General features: G+C 42.0%; 2 protein-coding genes across 3 annotated transcripts in view; both read right to left on the reverse strand.

The window, feature by feature from the left end:
- Window positions 1-15,561, reverse strand: part of LOC308648865 (glutathione S-transferase alpha-3-like) — an 89,301-nt gene that overhangs the window by 21,388 nt on the left and 52,352 nt on the right. The window lies entirely within an intron of this gene.
- LOC308648861 (glutathione S-transferase alpha-3-like) overlaps window positions 14,267-15,561 on the reverse strand; it is a 53,667-nt gene continuing 52,372 nt past the window's right edge. The window contains exons 6-7 of the mRNA XM_081293940.1: window positions 15,398-15,529; window positions 14,267-14,523 (exon numbers count right to left, since the gene is read on the reverse strand). Of these exons, the coding sequence (XP_081150066.1) occupies window positions 14,401-14,523; window positions 15,398-15,529 (255 nt within the window). The 3' untranslated portion in view covers window positions 14,267-14,400. The remainder of the gene's footprint in view (window positions 14,524-15,397; window positions 15,530-15,561) is intronic.

Below are 15,561 nucleotides of genomic sequence, written 5' to 3' on the forward strand. Positions count from 1 at the left end.
GAATCTTGACTCTCAAGGAAAATTATAAAAATAACCTGTGAAGAAAAAGCTGGGCTACAATATAATTTTTCATCAGTTTTCTAGACCCCAATCTAGAGTTCTGCATTTGACTGAATTTCTTGGTCATAATAAGAACATGAAATATGGAGTGTGTGAGAGCTACACTAGACATTAAAGCAGATCTATCAAAACACCATTTTGATTCTAGTGGGAAAGAATGAAAGCAATTGTTAGAGTCTGTAAACAAGTCTGGATGGCGCCTGGCATTTTGCCAGAGGGAGTGGTTTGCGAAGTAATGCCTTCGAGCCATTAAGTGTGGAGATTCCTTATTGGTTGACTGCTGTATCTATTTTATGTTAATTAAGATAAGATGAATGGAATGTATAAATACCCCTCCAGTCCTACAATAAACGGCTCCCACTCCTGCTGTATCAATGTACACAAGTTGCTCGTCACCCCCGAGTTATTTTGCTGAAGCCGGACTGTGGCAAGCAATACTGTTCTAAAGCATGTGTGTAGAGATGTGAAAGCAGCGGACTATCAGGGATTGTAGAGTTTCAGGGATGGGTGAGAAGTATCTAAATAGGGATGGTCCCGGTAGGAGAGAGGGAGGGGATGAGATAGATGAAGAGATGCTAAGAAAAAATAATTTACAAAAAGTGGGGACATGGCTCTCAGACTTTGAGAATAGCCACAAAAAGTAAGGAACTAAAGTCCTTTAATTACATACATAGGACCTATTTTAAGATAGATTTCCTCTGTGGTAAAGGAGAACATTTTAAGATGAAAGCTTCCTGAACTTAAGCTAAATAAAAGTCATGAGCCAAAAATTATTATAAGATATATAGGAGGTGGGTGGGGTTGTGGTTTAGCAGTAGCACACTTGCCTGGCATTTGTGAGGCACTGGGTTCAATTATAAGCACTCCATATAAATAAATAAAATGAAAGTCTATCAACAACTAAAAAAAATTTAAAAAGATATATAGGAAACTAACAAATAAATTAGGACTAATAACCTCTACATCCATTTTTACGAAGCATAAGATTATTCCTTCATTCATTCAGCAAATGCTAATTTACTGCTTACTCTGCCCTTTGAAAGGAATGAAATATGTAAAGGTAACTGGATCCTTAGATTCACTCTCCAGACCCTTGTGCTGAGTATTTAGGGCACATCACATGATGACAAGCTCTCTAGACAGTCAGAGCCTCATGATAACATAAATGAACAATGCAAATTTGCCAAGGTACTCTATTTTTGTGCCAAATAGCTCGTCATGATTTCCTAGGTATAGTTTGCAAGGATGTTGGCCAAAAGATTTTAATAGTGGTTTATCCTTAGGAAATGATGCCATGTGGGTTTTCCCTTTTATTATTTATGATTTCCATAACACTTTAAACTATAAAATTTTTAATAAATATTACATATTTTCCCAAAATTTCATTGTGCAAATTTCACACATCCAGAAAATTTGAAAGAAATGCTTGACCTATAGATACCCACCACAGAGATGGAAAAATTGATAATTAATTATGTTGGTTTTACCTTATGTGCCCATCTTTCCACCACTCTCTCCCTCAATCGAATGTATTTTTTCACACTTACTTTTCAAAGTAAGTTGTAGAAACAGTGCATGCCCTCCCTGGATACTGCAGCATGGAGATTAAACCATAGTGTAGGTTGGGGGCCAAAGCCAATGTTGCCAATTGGATGATGAGTTCAAGTTCACTCAGATTTACTCCAGACCCCACAGAGATAACCTAGAACATGGGTGAGAAAAAAGGAAGAGAAACAGACACTGAAATGTCTCCTCATGGGAGAAGTGTGCAGCCATGAAGGTGGTCACTGCCCAAGGAGACTGGAGAGAGAGAGGAAGAAGATGAAAAAGGAGAAGGAGGAGGAAGAGGAGGGAAAAGGGGGGTGAGGAGGGGAGAGAGGAGGGGGAGGGGACAGGAAGGGGGAAGGGAAGAAGAAGAAAGAAGAACATCCTGACATTTCCTGAGTGCTCCCTTTTAAAGTGTGGGACAGATGGAGACATGGTGTTGCCCATAGCAAGTTAGTGAGACCCTGCCTCAAAATAAAAATTAAAAAAGGGCTGGGGGTGAGGCTAAGTGGTATATTGCCCTGGGTTAAATCCCCAGTACCCCTAAAAAGTCAAATACTAGAGAAGAAGGTAGATGATGTGGCCTGTTTGATCTAGCCCAGGAACTCTCCTATATTATCTGTGACATAGTCTGTCACAGAATCAAGTGTGACAGTCTCAGGTATGCACAGGAAAAAAAGTTCTTTGTGTTTTTTGATACTTTTCTGAGTAAAGGGATGATGAAATTTTCTTTTCATTTGGAACCATTTTATTCATGATAATAAACATGCTTTTTTTTTTCCTTACATGCATCTGAAGAGTTCTAGGTCTACTATAGATTCTTTAGTGTTGTTTTTAAGAGATGGGGAAATAACAAAGAACAGAACAGAGCCATTCTCTGTTCCAGGTCACCTTTTGTCCCTTCCAGTGCCTCTATACCTGGCACCTCCTCACTCTGGACTTTGAGAACTCCTCACACATCCCCACACCTTCTGCCTGACTCTCTGTGTTCATTTAGTCACATCTGCAGATACATTTATTCTTGTCACTCAACTGCCTTATGTGGACCTTGCTTGGGTCTTAATGCGAATAATCCAACTTTAAAGAAATTCTACGGAACAACTGGAGAAATCTGAATGCTAAATAGTTGCTGAATTTAAGGAATTATAAATTTTTGGCATAGTTAAAAAAATGTGATTATGTTTAGTAAACAGTCTTGAAGTATTAGACATAAATGCCAGCATATGCAAAGTGATATAGTATCTGTCATTTGTTTCAAAATAATCCCAGGCTAGTAGGGCAGAATGTGGGAAAGATTGTATCAGTTTCTTGTGGCTTCCATCACAGATTACTATAAACTGCATGATTTGAAACAATTTGGGGATCTTTTAACACCTCCAAATTGATCTATGCGTGCTTTCAATTGGAAAAGCAAAGTAAAGCCAAATAAAGTAAACTGGTAGTTTAAAAAAAGAAAAATAAATTAAATAGAAAATCAACTATGGCTTCCTTCAGGGAAAGTGATTCTCAGATTACCTAGCAACCATCTCAATAAAAAAAAAAATGCTGTGACACCTCTCTTGCCACACTGGGGCGCTCCATTGCTTGTTGTGTTTTTCCCTCTCCCCCTCTCTCCCTCCCTCTTCTCTCCCTCCCTCTTCTCTCTCTCTCTCTCTCTCTCTCTCTCTCTCTCTCTCTCTCTCTCAGTCTGGGTGTTATAGTCCTTGTCAAATACTTCAGGTAACCCCTATATCATGGATATTTGCTCATCCTTGTTAAATGGGTCAGTCCTTATAATGACCTGGTAACTTCTGTTTCTTTGCAGCATTTAAAAAATTTTTAGAACTTGAGAATCAATTCCTTTAGATCTTTTGTTTCCCAGGCCTTCTTGTTTAGACACACACACACACACACATTTTCTTTATATCCACAGTTGTTTTCTAATGTCACTCCAAATCTCTGTTCTCATTCTCAGGGGGCTCTAATGTACTTTAGTTCAGTGTATATGCCCAAGTCTGCTGCTGGCCATGATCCCCCAGCCGTGGGCCTTAGGAATGACCTAAATCTTCCTGTGTTATCTGTTAATGTAGAACCAGAAAATGTACCATGCAGGGCGCTTTCCCTCATGTCTTTTCCTCAGAGGTTGGATCTGGTGACAGTGTAGTCCAGAGTGGCTCTGCTGTACCAGCTCCATCCCCTCAGTCTCTCCTGAGGGCTCCTGCTGGGACTTGAAACTCCCAACCTTTGGAAGAAGAAAAAGGAGAGTGAACTGTCTATGGGTCTTACTCCTTAAGGTTGAAATGACATTTGGTCAAAGGACCGAAGAGGTAAAAGGAGAAAGAACTGTGAGCTTTGTAACCTTTCAAGTCCAATCACACTTTGTTTTCACTTTCCAGTACTCCTTCTTTTTCTTATTAATCTTCCTTTTATTTATTTTTGTTGGTGTTATTTCATCAATATATTTATTCTCCCTCCAGGTCTAATTCCTGTGTTGATAATTTTCATGAATGTTTTGGGACAAAGTAGGTAGTAACTGCAATATGGCCACCAACCAAAGGCCATTTCAGGTAGGAAGTTCCCAAAGTAAATCTCAAGATGTTTAGGACTCTGAAGGTAGGTTCTATCTAGTGGTTTCTTTCTGTGCTCTCTCAAGCTTGCAGTATTGTGAGGACCTCACCTTGTCCTAAGCCATAAAAGAAACATCTGAAGGTAATTCCATGGCTCTTTCTGTGATGCATGTCCCTATGTGCACCTGGAAGGGAGGACAGTGCGGGATCCTGAGTTGATGGCAGCTCATTCTGGTGCAGCCAGTGTGAGAAAGCAAGGAGAGGACATTCTCTGGGCCCTGGGGATGGTTTCTTAGTGAATACTCAGAGAAGTCTAGCCCTTTCATCATTGAAAGTGTTGCCAGATCTGCTGAAGGACTCCCAGCCCTTCCTCGGTACACTTTCTGTCTCTCCACAGTCCCCGTCTACCACCCTATCAACACATTGGCATTACCTGGTATTCAAATATCCACTTATGCCGTCTACAAGATACCCTCCTCAGAGGCATTTAGCTCTCTCCATCTTTTAACTTTCTCATTTTTTTTCTGGAGTTTCTATAAATTTGTCTTACAACTGGGAGTAGGAACAGAAAATTATTTCTTGTTCATTCCAGAGCATTACAGGCTTTTAAACTTGAGCAACTCGCTACCTGGTATAGATAAGGTAAGATTTCTGAGTTTGTCCCATACAGGAGTTTGATTATAGCCATCTGTAAATGTACATTAAATCCAGAATAATCTGCTCATTTTGTAGTTTTCTTCACCTTCAGAAACCAACTGAGACATTTGTGTGCCCATCTATGTCCATGGCCTGGTCATGATTCAGGAGTGGATGTCACTGGAGATGAGGAGATAAAAGTTTTAGTTATGATGCTTCAGTCTGAAAAGATGTCTAATTCTTCACTTTCTCCTTTTGTCATCAGAGTATAATCTTGTGTGTCTTATTACCTGGGGGACACTAGGGCCATTTACCATCAGAAGCATCCACTAGAAAGATGCTTCTGCTATAATTGACATCACCCTATTGCCTAGGATCCGTGAAGATGGACATAAATTCTACTGTCTCCACTGCCCTTGTCTTGTAACTGAGAATTCCTTCCCCTCAAAAAAAAAAAAGTGCATAAATAGTAGAATTCTGATATAATGGGGAGGAATTAGTCTATACCCATTTTTATCCAAAATTCTGGTTTCACTTCTTTGTATGTTTATGGTTGTATTATCTATGATAAAGGGTTGTGGTGAGGATTAAAGAAGATGAAGGCATTTGAATCACTTAGTTTTCTTCTCCTTTTTTATGTCTCAAGTTTGCTTCCTCAGAGGGGTTGCCTCACTATCTATGTAGAGCTCTCACTTGCCCTTGATCCTCAAGTACTTTATCATTGTCCCTATTTAAAATTCTTCACATTCTGATCAAAGGCTCTAATTATTGTGATATTTAATCACCTTCCTTTCCTCCTTCCTTCCTTGCTACCCACCTTCCTTCCTTCCTTCCTTCTTCTTTCCTTCCTTCCTTCCTTCCTTTTCTGTCTCTTCTCACTGAAATGTGTATTCCATGAGGTTAAAAGGAATACACATTGTCTGTCTCTTTGACCATTGTACCCTGCATCAATGCAACGACACATAGATTAAGACTCAAAAACAATTTCCTGCATCATGAATAAATTCCTCCAATTCAGAGGAATTGGCTCTAGGCTGACTCCACTCTTGATCACATAGGGGACCCAAGGATAAATCTTAGCCTCTCTGGACCCCACTGCATTCATCTGTGAAGTAAGGTCACTGGACATATTGAGGTGAAGATGGCCCCCAAATTTTGATGCTGTCTTCTTCAATTTTGGTTTCCTTACAATAACACTGGAACAACCAACACAAGGGGATCCTCAGAAGGAAGTCTGGATGGGACTTGAGGAAGAGCAGCAGAATAGCAGAGAACAGTGCATGCACATCCCAGGAGCCTGGGGCCAGGCTGCCCCTAAGGTGCACAATAGCCTCCCTCCTGCAGTGTGGGGGATGTTTCTCCATGAAATTCCCCTCCCTGCACAACAGCTTCCCAGTGGTAACCTGACAAAAGGATCTCTGGAAGACAGGAAAACAGAATGGGGAGGAGCACCATGTCTGGAAGGGCCCCTTGCTGGGAGGTCCAGGGTGGGTAGAGTTGACCAGTGAAGGTGTCAGGAGGGAAGAGACACTGACACAGACTGGCAGAGATGTGCTGGGAGAGAATCTAAGAAGGAAAGGAGCATCACGAGAGGGGAACACTGGGGGTGCCATCCTGGAGGGTGACCCAAGCTGCCCTGCCCAGTGGTGCCTGTGCTGCCTGGTGTCAGACTCAGGAAACTCCTCACAGCTTTCATCACAAGGCTGTGCTCTGGGGAGGGAGGGCTGTGGTTGGGAACTTGTTATTTATTTTGTGAAAGTTCTGACCTTGTGAAATGAGGCAGGATTAGGTGGATTAGTGTGCCATCATGTTGACAAAGAAGGTAGATGAATAACTAACTAAGAAGATGGCCACAGGGAGACATGAGCCCTGAAATGACAGAGGATGGCAGGCTCTGGAAGATAGTTGCTAATGGGAAGGGAGACGGGCTTGGGTTTACAGTGAAGAGGTCACTTTGAACTAACAGAACTAGCCTGGCAATGATTTTCTTGTGTACTGGACCTGGAATATCCCCAAAGTCTCCTGTGTTAGGAGGTGGACGTTGGGGAAATCATTGAACCATGAAAGCTCTGGGGATTATTCCATCCATGGCTGCATGGACTACTGACTGGGAAATGGGACCCAGGCAGAGGAAGCAGGTCACCAGTGGTGTGCCTGGAAGGGTTCATCTTCTCTCAGTTCCTTTCACTCTCTCTGCTCTCAGCTGCTGTGGGATGAGAAGCTCTCCTCCACCGACCCCTTCCACTGTGATGTTCTGCCTCACCTCAGGCCCAGAGCAACAAAGCTGCTGGACATGGACTGAATCCTCTGACACCATGAGCCAAAATAAATCCTTTCTTCTCTAAGTTGTTTTGTTAGGTACCTTGGTCATAGCAAGGAAGAGCTGACTAACCCATAGTTCAGTGGTTAAAAAATAAAAGCTCAATATTCAGACAGGGAAAGGAGTATAGACTAATTGAATTTTGGAACTAAAATTAGAGAAGAAAATAGCCAAAGGAAAAACCCGACCAGAGATGGATATTATTTTTTTCTGATTTGTTTTGCAGTGTTTGTGAGTTTATTCTGAGGAGTGGGGATGAATGTGGCCAAGAGGGTTAGGACAGTACAGAGATAACCCTGTCTGTAAGTAAGAGGAAACATGTCAGAGAAGACAGAGGTAGCCAAGAAGGATAGAGAGCAGAGGAATGCACTGTAGAATAACTGTATACACTTTAAATCTGCAGTTTTCCATTTGCCATTGTTAGTTTTATTGTCAGATTTGGGGATATAATTGGCTTACATTAAAGTGCACATAATTTAAGAGTACAATTGAATTACACCCATGAACTCATTACTACAATCAAGACGTGAACATATTCAAGTCCACATGCCTTTTAAAAAATATTTTTTGTAGTTGTTAATGGACCTTGACTCATTTATTTGTTTTTATATGTGGTGCTGAGAATAGAACCCAGTGTCCCACACATGCTAGGCAATTGCTTTACCACTGAGCCAAATCCCCAGCCCTCCTCATGCCATTTTGAAATCAATTCATCCTCCACTGTGCTATACTACTGATATATTTTTTGTCACAATACATTAGTTTCAATTTTCTAGAATTTTAAATAATTAAGTATTGCTAGCAAGTCCTCTAATTTTTGTCAGATTCAACCAAGGATCTGAGTCTCAGTCAATCACAGCAGTTAGGCTTCAGACAATCACAGGCTTCCAACCAATCAGATCATGTCCCTATGAGGCAAATTCACCATTGCATGGTACCTCATAAGGCAAAGGCCAACTGCAGCCAATCGGGTTGTTTCTGTAGGTCACTTCATTTTCTCTGTTTATAAATAAAACCTGTACATGGGGGAGGGCATTCTGCTCATCTTGTTATGGGCTGCTGCCAGGGTCTGGATCCCTTCTGTTTCTGGAAATAACTGTTCAATGTAAATGGTCTCAGGTTTTCTTTTAACAGTTTCCTGTGGACATTGTAACAAACTCTCACAAGCTGCATGGCCTAAATTGTACAAAAAATTTTCACACATATTCTAGAGGTCAGATGTCTGAAATAAAGGTGACAGCAATTTTGTGCCCATCTGCAGACTCTGAGGGAGAAGCCGCTCCACGCCCCTCTCCCAGGTTCTCACAGCAGTCCTCGGAGTTCCTGGGCTTGGAGCATCATCAGTACAGACTGAAGGAAATGGACAGTGGAAAAGGAAGCAAAGAGGAGCCAAGGGAGAAAGGGGAAGAGAAGGAGGAATGAGAAGAGGAGGTGGAAGACACCAGAAAGTGTTAAGGGCAGGTGAGGAGGACTTTCCACCTCAGCCTTTAAAAATTGCAATTTTTAGTTGCTTTTTGGCAGTTTATTCCAACACAAATTTAAATTTGGTCAGAAAGTGATCTCTGTCTTGCAGAAAACTCATTGCCCAGGCCACTGCAAAGCCTTGTAACTGTCACTCCATGACTGAGCAGCAGAGAGCACACTGTCCAGCACAGAGTGACCTCCCTGGGGCTGGAAGGACTGCAGTCTAGGTACACAGCCTCCACAGTTCTCAGGAGACTTTCCACAGAAGAAACTGAGCCCAGCCTTTTAACCTCCCCCTGTCCACATCACAGACAGAGCCCACTGTCCCGTACCTCTGCCCTCTTTGGGAGCAGAGCTTCTGGGAAAGGTTTTCTGTAGCCACTGTCTCCATTTCCTCACTTCTCACTTCTCCTCCACCCACTGTAGTCAGGCCACCTCTGTCCCTGCGACTCCCCTGCAGCTGACCTGTCTAGGTCATCAGTGGCCTCCAAGTTCCCAACTCAGTCTTCCCTCTTCAGTGCTCAACTCATCTCTTGGATTCTTGAGGCCATGCTGTCTGTCCTGAGTACCCCGGACTCCACTGTCGCAGCCTCCTCAGCCTCCTTGGCTGGCCCCACTCAGCTTCCTTTCTCCTCCCCTACTGCCCTCCCCACAGGCCATCTCCTCAGTCTGCCGCCATCTCCCGGAGTTTGGCCTCCAATGTTAGGTTCCAGAGACCTTTTAGTTTCTGTCTTGCTCTCTCTTGGGACATGAGTGTCACAAGGACAGTCAAGAGCCCTAAAGAAGAGCAGACATATCAAGGAACTGAGATCTGGTGCCACCTTCCAGGGAGGAACTGAGGACTCAGCCAACACCTGAGTGAGGGAGCCATGTCTGAAGTGGACCACCAACAATTAATCCTTCAGGTGATGACAGTGCCTGAAGGTTAAGTGACTGCAACCTCCTGAGACATCCTGATGCTGAATTCCCCCACTAAGTTGCTCCCAGATTCCTGACTTCCATTCACAAATTGTGAGCATAGGGCTGAGGTTGTGGCTCAGCAGCAGAGCGTTCGCCTAGCATGTGTGAGGATCTGGGTTCGATCCTTAGCACCACATAAAAATAAATAAATAAACAATAAAGGTGTTCTGTCCATCTACAATTTTGAAAAAATATTTTAAAAATTGTGAGCATAATAAATGCTTGTTGTATTAATCCACTAATATTGGTGGCAATCTCTGCAGCAATACATGGCTAGCACACTCATAGAACCTCTCTGACCTCATCCTTCAGTGCTTCCTCCCCAGGACCCTATAACACTGTCTTTCCTTCCTTCAGACCTGAAACACACCAAACTTGTTCCTGACCAAGTTCCCTGCCTTCATCTTCCTTCTGGCTGGGGTTGTCTTGGCCTGGATCATCACATGTTAGCTTCTTTCTCTCATTCAGGATTTGCTTTATGATAGCCCTCATGCCTAAAGCAACTTGGGGAACACAATGGGTGATCAGTAAATATTAGGTAAAATAAGGAATGAAATCAGGTAGATATCATTTAGAAGAAACATAATCCTTGAGAAGAGTCTACCAATTTCTGTGATTAAAGTCTGAACATTTTTCTATTAGTTCTCCTTTGTAGGCTTGTTGACTTAGACCATTGCAACTGTACTGAAGGTTCCCAAGGACAGATAAAGTCAAACAACTATGGAGTTTAGAGGGAAGGTGAAAAAAGATTGTGTGAGATACTTTAAAGGCCTATGTATCAAAGTCTACAAAGATTAAAATTGTGCTGATTCATCCTGCCCCATCTAAGTAGCTCTAATACACATGTGTTCTTCAAGAATATTTTGGAAAACTGAATATACACAATTCCTCCCATCTTGAACTAATCCCCCTAGTTCAGTCAGATAAGTTGACATCCACCTTTACCTCAAATATGCACACATGCAGCCTCTCTTTGAAAATGGTGGATTAAAAACCAAATGTTGGGCTGGGGTTGTGGCTCAGCGGTAGAGCGCTCACCTAGCATGTGTGAAGCACTGTGTTCAAAACTTAGTACCACATAAAAATAAATAAATAAAATAAAGATGATATTGTGTCCAACTAAAAAGTAAATATTAAAAAAAAAACAAATGTTGATTTCTTTACAAAGAACAAATCAGTTATTAGTCATTGTCCAATTTTGAGTCATATTGCGATTTCATAAACTGTCCCTGCATCCTGGGCTGTTTAGTTTGACAGTGGTACCTTCCTCTCCGAAGGCCATCAGGCTGTGGGAGGTGGCCCATCTTGGAGGTATGATTCTCAGTGAGTTCCTAAGGTCCTTATACTAGGACCTTGTCATTTCTGCACTTCTCATTGAGGGATGTGGTGGTAGAGTCTTCTTACTGATGCCAGCTTCAGAGTTCTCCAATCCCCACTTGAGGGATCTTAATCCTATACTTATATTTATAAATAGGTATTTCATTCAACTTTCTTCAGTGCCTGCCTCTCTGCTCTTCTATTTTTCTTTTTTTACTGAGAACTGAACCCAGGGTTGCTCTATCACAAAGCTATACCCCAACTAATTTTTAACTTTTTATTTTGAGACATGGTCTCATGAAGTTGCTCATTGTGAACTCGAACTTGTGACCCTCCTGCTTTAGCCTCCTAAGTGCTGGGATTACTGGTGTGTACCACCATGTCTGGCTTCAGCCACTCTTTTGGACTGGTTCTTTGGCTTCTTGGAGGGACCCTCCTTGGCCCAGTGTGACATATTGATTTGTAATTCCTTTTATGCAAAGTTTTTTCAACATTGTTTATTATGCATTCCTCAATCTTGCATTCCTAGCACCAAGAGCAATGAGGTAAATCTTAGGAAATTCACTCCAGGATAAAAAGAAATTCTAAATATATGTCATAAGCTAAGGAGTGCTGAATCTGATGAGTTAAAAAATTCTTTGTTCTAGAGCATGTTAGTCAGCTTCCCTTTCCATAACAAAGGACCCCAGATAATCATCTTTAAAGAGGAAAGTTTTATTTTGGCTCATAGTTCAGGCGTTTCACTCAGGGTTCATTTGGCCTTATTATTATTATTATTATTATTTTTGTTCCTGTGGTGGGCCAGTATATCATGGATGGCAAGAACATGTTTCAGAGGAAAACTGCTCAAATCATGTTGGCCAGGAATAAAAAAAGAGCTAAGGCAGGGTGGAGGGAGAGGAAGAGACCAGCTTCCCACAATCCTCTTCAGAGTCACACATTCAGGCAGGTAAAAATGCCCCTCTTAAAGACTTTCAATACCTTTTAATAGTGCCAAACTGAAGAACAGTCCTTCAAATGTAGTCTTTTGATGGACATTCCAGATTTAAGGTGAAAAAAAATTGCCTCAGATCCCCAAAGTCTCATGTATATCACAATGCAAAATACGTTTTTCTGTTCTCAAGGCAGATTGAGGGTATAGTATTGAAAGGGCTTTTAACAGAACCTCCCCACCCCCACCCCTGCTTAATTTTCTAAGGAGTCTCCAGGTGATAGGAAGCAGGTAAATGTGCAAAGGGAACTGGAAACCCTTTAGGAAGCTGTCTAGGAGGGAACATCTTGGTTGGGCTCAGTTTACCTAACATTGAATAGATATTAAAAAAAAAATGAGTCCCAGGTCACCCACTGCCCTACCAGAACCATCTGTGGGGAAGCTAACACTATGAAAATGACTAGCTGGAACTAGGCCAGAAAATTCAACTCCCTAGATCCCATAGGCTTGACAGAGGACAAATGACTAATTATCTCAATCTGTATTTTGAGATCCCAGATTTAAAGGAGACCTCCTCTTCCTTCCCTTCCTGTAGGGCATGTGAATGCTGCTGCTTGGGTAGAAAAATGGTGGGGACAGCAGGGGCAGTGTGTGCAGATGGCAGCAGAGGACCATTCAGATTTTCAGATATTGTTTCTGAGCTACTGGATTCCTTGAATGGAGTAAGCCCCCAGGCTACCCAATATAATGTGGTGTTTAGAATACTTAATTGGAGGTCACTAGGATGAGAGATCTCAGGTCCCTAAGTCTTATATATATATAAACTGAAACCTGACTCTTCAGGAAGGTCATGTGCTCAGGAAATATTAACTAAAGCTCATCTCATCAGAAACTGCTGGCTGACATCTAACCAGTGACTTTCCATTTTAACCAAACAAATATTTTCCTCATTTGTTTACCTTATAATTTTCTTCTCACATCCATCTGGGTGGTGGCCTAATCCTTCTGGTTTGTTAATGCCAGATACATGAAATTCTGTCTCCTGAAATAAATCTGTGAAAAATTTAATGTGCCTAAACTTATCTTTCAACATGAATAAGAGACTCTCAGTGGGGGAAAATGTCATTTTTTCTGAGTTACTTTAAAGAACAGTTTTTAAATGTGATTTTATGTCATTTGGGCAAGATAAGGTGTGTGGGTTTACTTTATGACTTTTTATTTTCCTCACCACAAAATCTAACTTGTTTCTAAGGTCTTCAAAGTCTTTACTCCAAACTCTGAGCCCTGTTCCCTGATGTCCCCTCAGGGTCACTCGTTCCTGTCTTATTATTTAATGCTCCTCTGAGAGCAGCTGTGTTCTCTTTCCTCAGATACTTGGTGCTTGGCCTCTTCTTGGCCACTGATTGTGCTGACGTCTGCCTGGATTCTACTCCTGCTGCCCAGTGCTGGTGCCACCCCCCTCACTGATTGTCCCTCCTGCTCATCTCACCTCAGATATGAGTCCCCTCCTTGAGAAACCTGTCTCACCCACAGATCCCAGCAGATGTGTACTGATGGTGCCCTCCCAACATTAACTCCTCTGAGCATGGTGCTGTAGGAGAAAATCTGTCCTCTGAGAGGGCTATGTTTAAGTCCTACCCTTGACTACTTGTCAGTGTGACCTCATCTGAAAAAAGACTTCTGCAGGAATAATACAGGTGAGGTCACCCTGGAATAGGGTGGCTCTTCATCCAGCTGGTGGTATCCTCATAAGAAGAGGGCAGTTTGGACAGACAACACATACAGGGAGATTGTCCTGTGACCATGAAAGAGGAGATTAGAGTGTTGTGACAAAAAACTGAAAAACTCCCAGAATGGCCAGCACCTGTCAGACACTAGGGAGAGGCTAAGAAGGAGCCTTCCATAAAGCCTTCAGAGAGACCACGGCATGGCTCATACCTGGACTTCCCACTTAGCTCTAGAACTGTAGGGGAATGAATTTCCATTATTTTAAACCATAGCAGGTTTGTAGGAATTTCTTGTGGCAGCCTTAGGAAGGTGATACACATGCTGTGTATGATTTTAGTTTAGTTTATCTGTTTTTTGCTTTTTCTCTCACTAGATCCATTGCCATGAGTGTTGAGAATGTATCAGGTTTTTTTTTCATCATTGATTATCTGGCTCCAAGAACACAGAATATTTCCTGCTAGACATAAAGATAGGTTGAACAAATAACAGGAAAAAAGTTGAAAGAAAATGGATCTTTATACATTTGTTTTTATGTGTTTTGGTGAGAAAGGTAGCAAAACACAAAACAAAAAAAAAATATTTTTGCCTAAGCAGAGTGTCAGATGAAAATTTCTACTTAATTTTCTTTGAGATAGTTCATGAGAGATGATATAAGACAATTTTTTTTAATAGATCAAGCCTAAGAAACTTTCTCATTCTATTCAATTTTAAAGAGATATCCAGGAAGTGATCATGGTTATAAACCTCACTGACACCAAACAGACTGCATTGCAAAGAAGTCTGCATAGCTTATTTCTAACTTAAATTTTGGAAAACTTTGTTAGCCTGTTAGTAATCAAGATCATCTTTTGGATAAAGCCCACTATTGTATGTGCTATGTCTCCATGTCAGCCTCATTTAATGAAAATCTTCTTTACTGCTTCCACACGATTTTCATCATCAAAGGGCTTCCTCTGGCTGCCAGGCTGCAGAAACTTCTTCACTGTGGGCAGGTTGCTGACTCTGGTTCTTAGGGCCTGCAATGCAGAAGAACAAGCCTCAGACCACAGCCTCAGAGTGGAGCCCAAACCAACACCCATTAACACAACCAGGAAGTCTGAATCCCTCCACCAACACAGCATGCTGTCTGGGAAACACATCGAATGAGAAAAAAATAAAATAAAATAAGAGCTAGAAAATAAAGCTCAATAACAATTCCCCCAACTTCTCCTTAAAACTGTTTTCCATTCCAGCATTCTTCTCATCTGCCTTACACTTTAATCCTGTAGATTCGTTGCTACTGTATGATATAAGAAAAAATATGTGACATGTGCCTGTCACATGTGGATAAAAGAATCACTCAAACAGAGTGAAAAGAAGATATGGGAAAACTGAGTTAGAAACGATAATAGATATAGACCAGCAAATCCAGGTGGCAGTCACTACAAATTATCACACTGAGAGATAAAGATGGGATTGTTGGGGGGTGGGGGTTTGCAGAGTGAAATATAATGTCTGAGGCTGGGAACCTGAGGGGGAGGAAGGAAAACAGATGGAAGGAGACCTGCTCAACATGGAAAGACAAGGGCATACATGGGATGAAGGGATTCCCAAGGAAGTCATGGTTAGAACCCAAATGGAATAGGGGCTGGGAGGAGAAAGCCGGGCCCTTGGTTTCACTTATTATCCAAACTAAATATACTTCTTAGAGTAGCATCCACTTTAAATGTCCTTGCATAGCACGGTTCTTTCATTCCACAGAATCAGAGCCTAGAAGACCTTTCTGGAGTCCAGGGAAGGGAGGGTGAAGCCTAGAGATGACTAGAAGTCAGAACACCACCAGCCCCAGTGTTTAGATGTTAGATTCATGATGGGAGGTGTGGGCCTCTGTGAGGAATTGAGAGAGAGCACCTTCAGTAGAGGGAAGTTGGCCAGAACAGTGGAGTCCAGCTCTTCTGTGTGGTAGAGAAGTTCAGTGAGGAGAACGTCAGCCTTGCTCAGCCTGTTGCCAACCAGGTAGTCTTGCCCATGGCTCTTTAACACCTGCAGAATGGGAGGAGTCAGGTCATGAACAC

The sequence above is a fragment of the Spermophilus citellus genome (genome assembly GCF_964194105.1).
Source record: "Spermophilus citellus genome assembly, chromosome: 5".
NCBI lineage: Eukaryota > Metazoa > Chordata > Mammalia > Rodentia > Sciuridae > Spermophilus > Spermophilus citellus.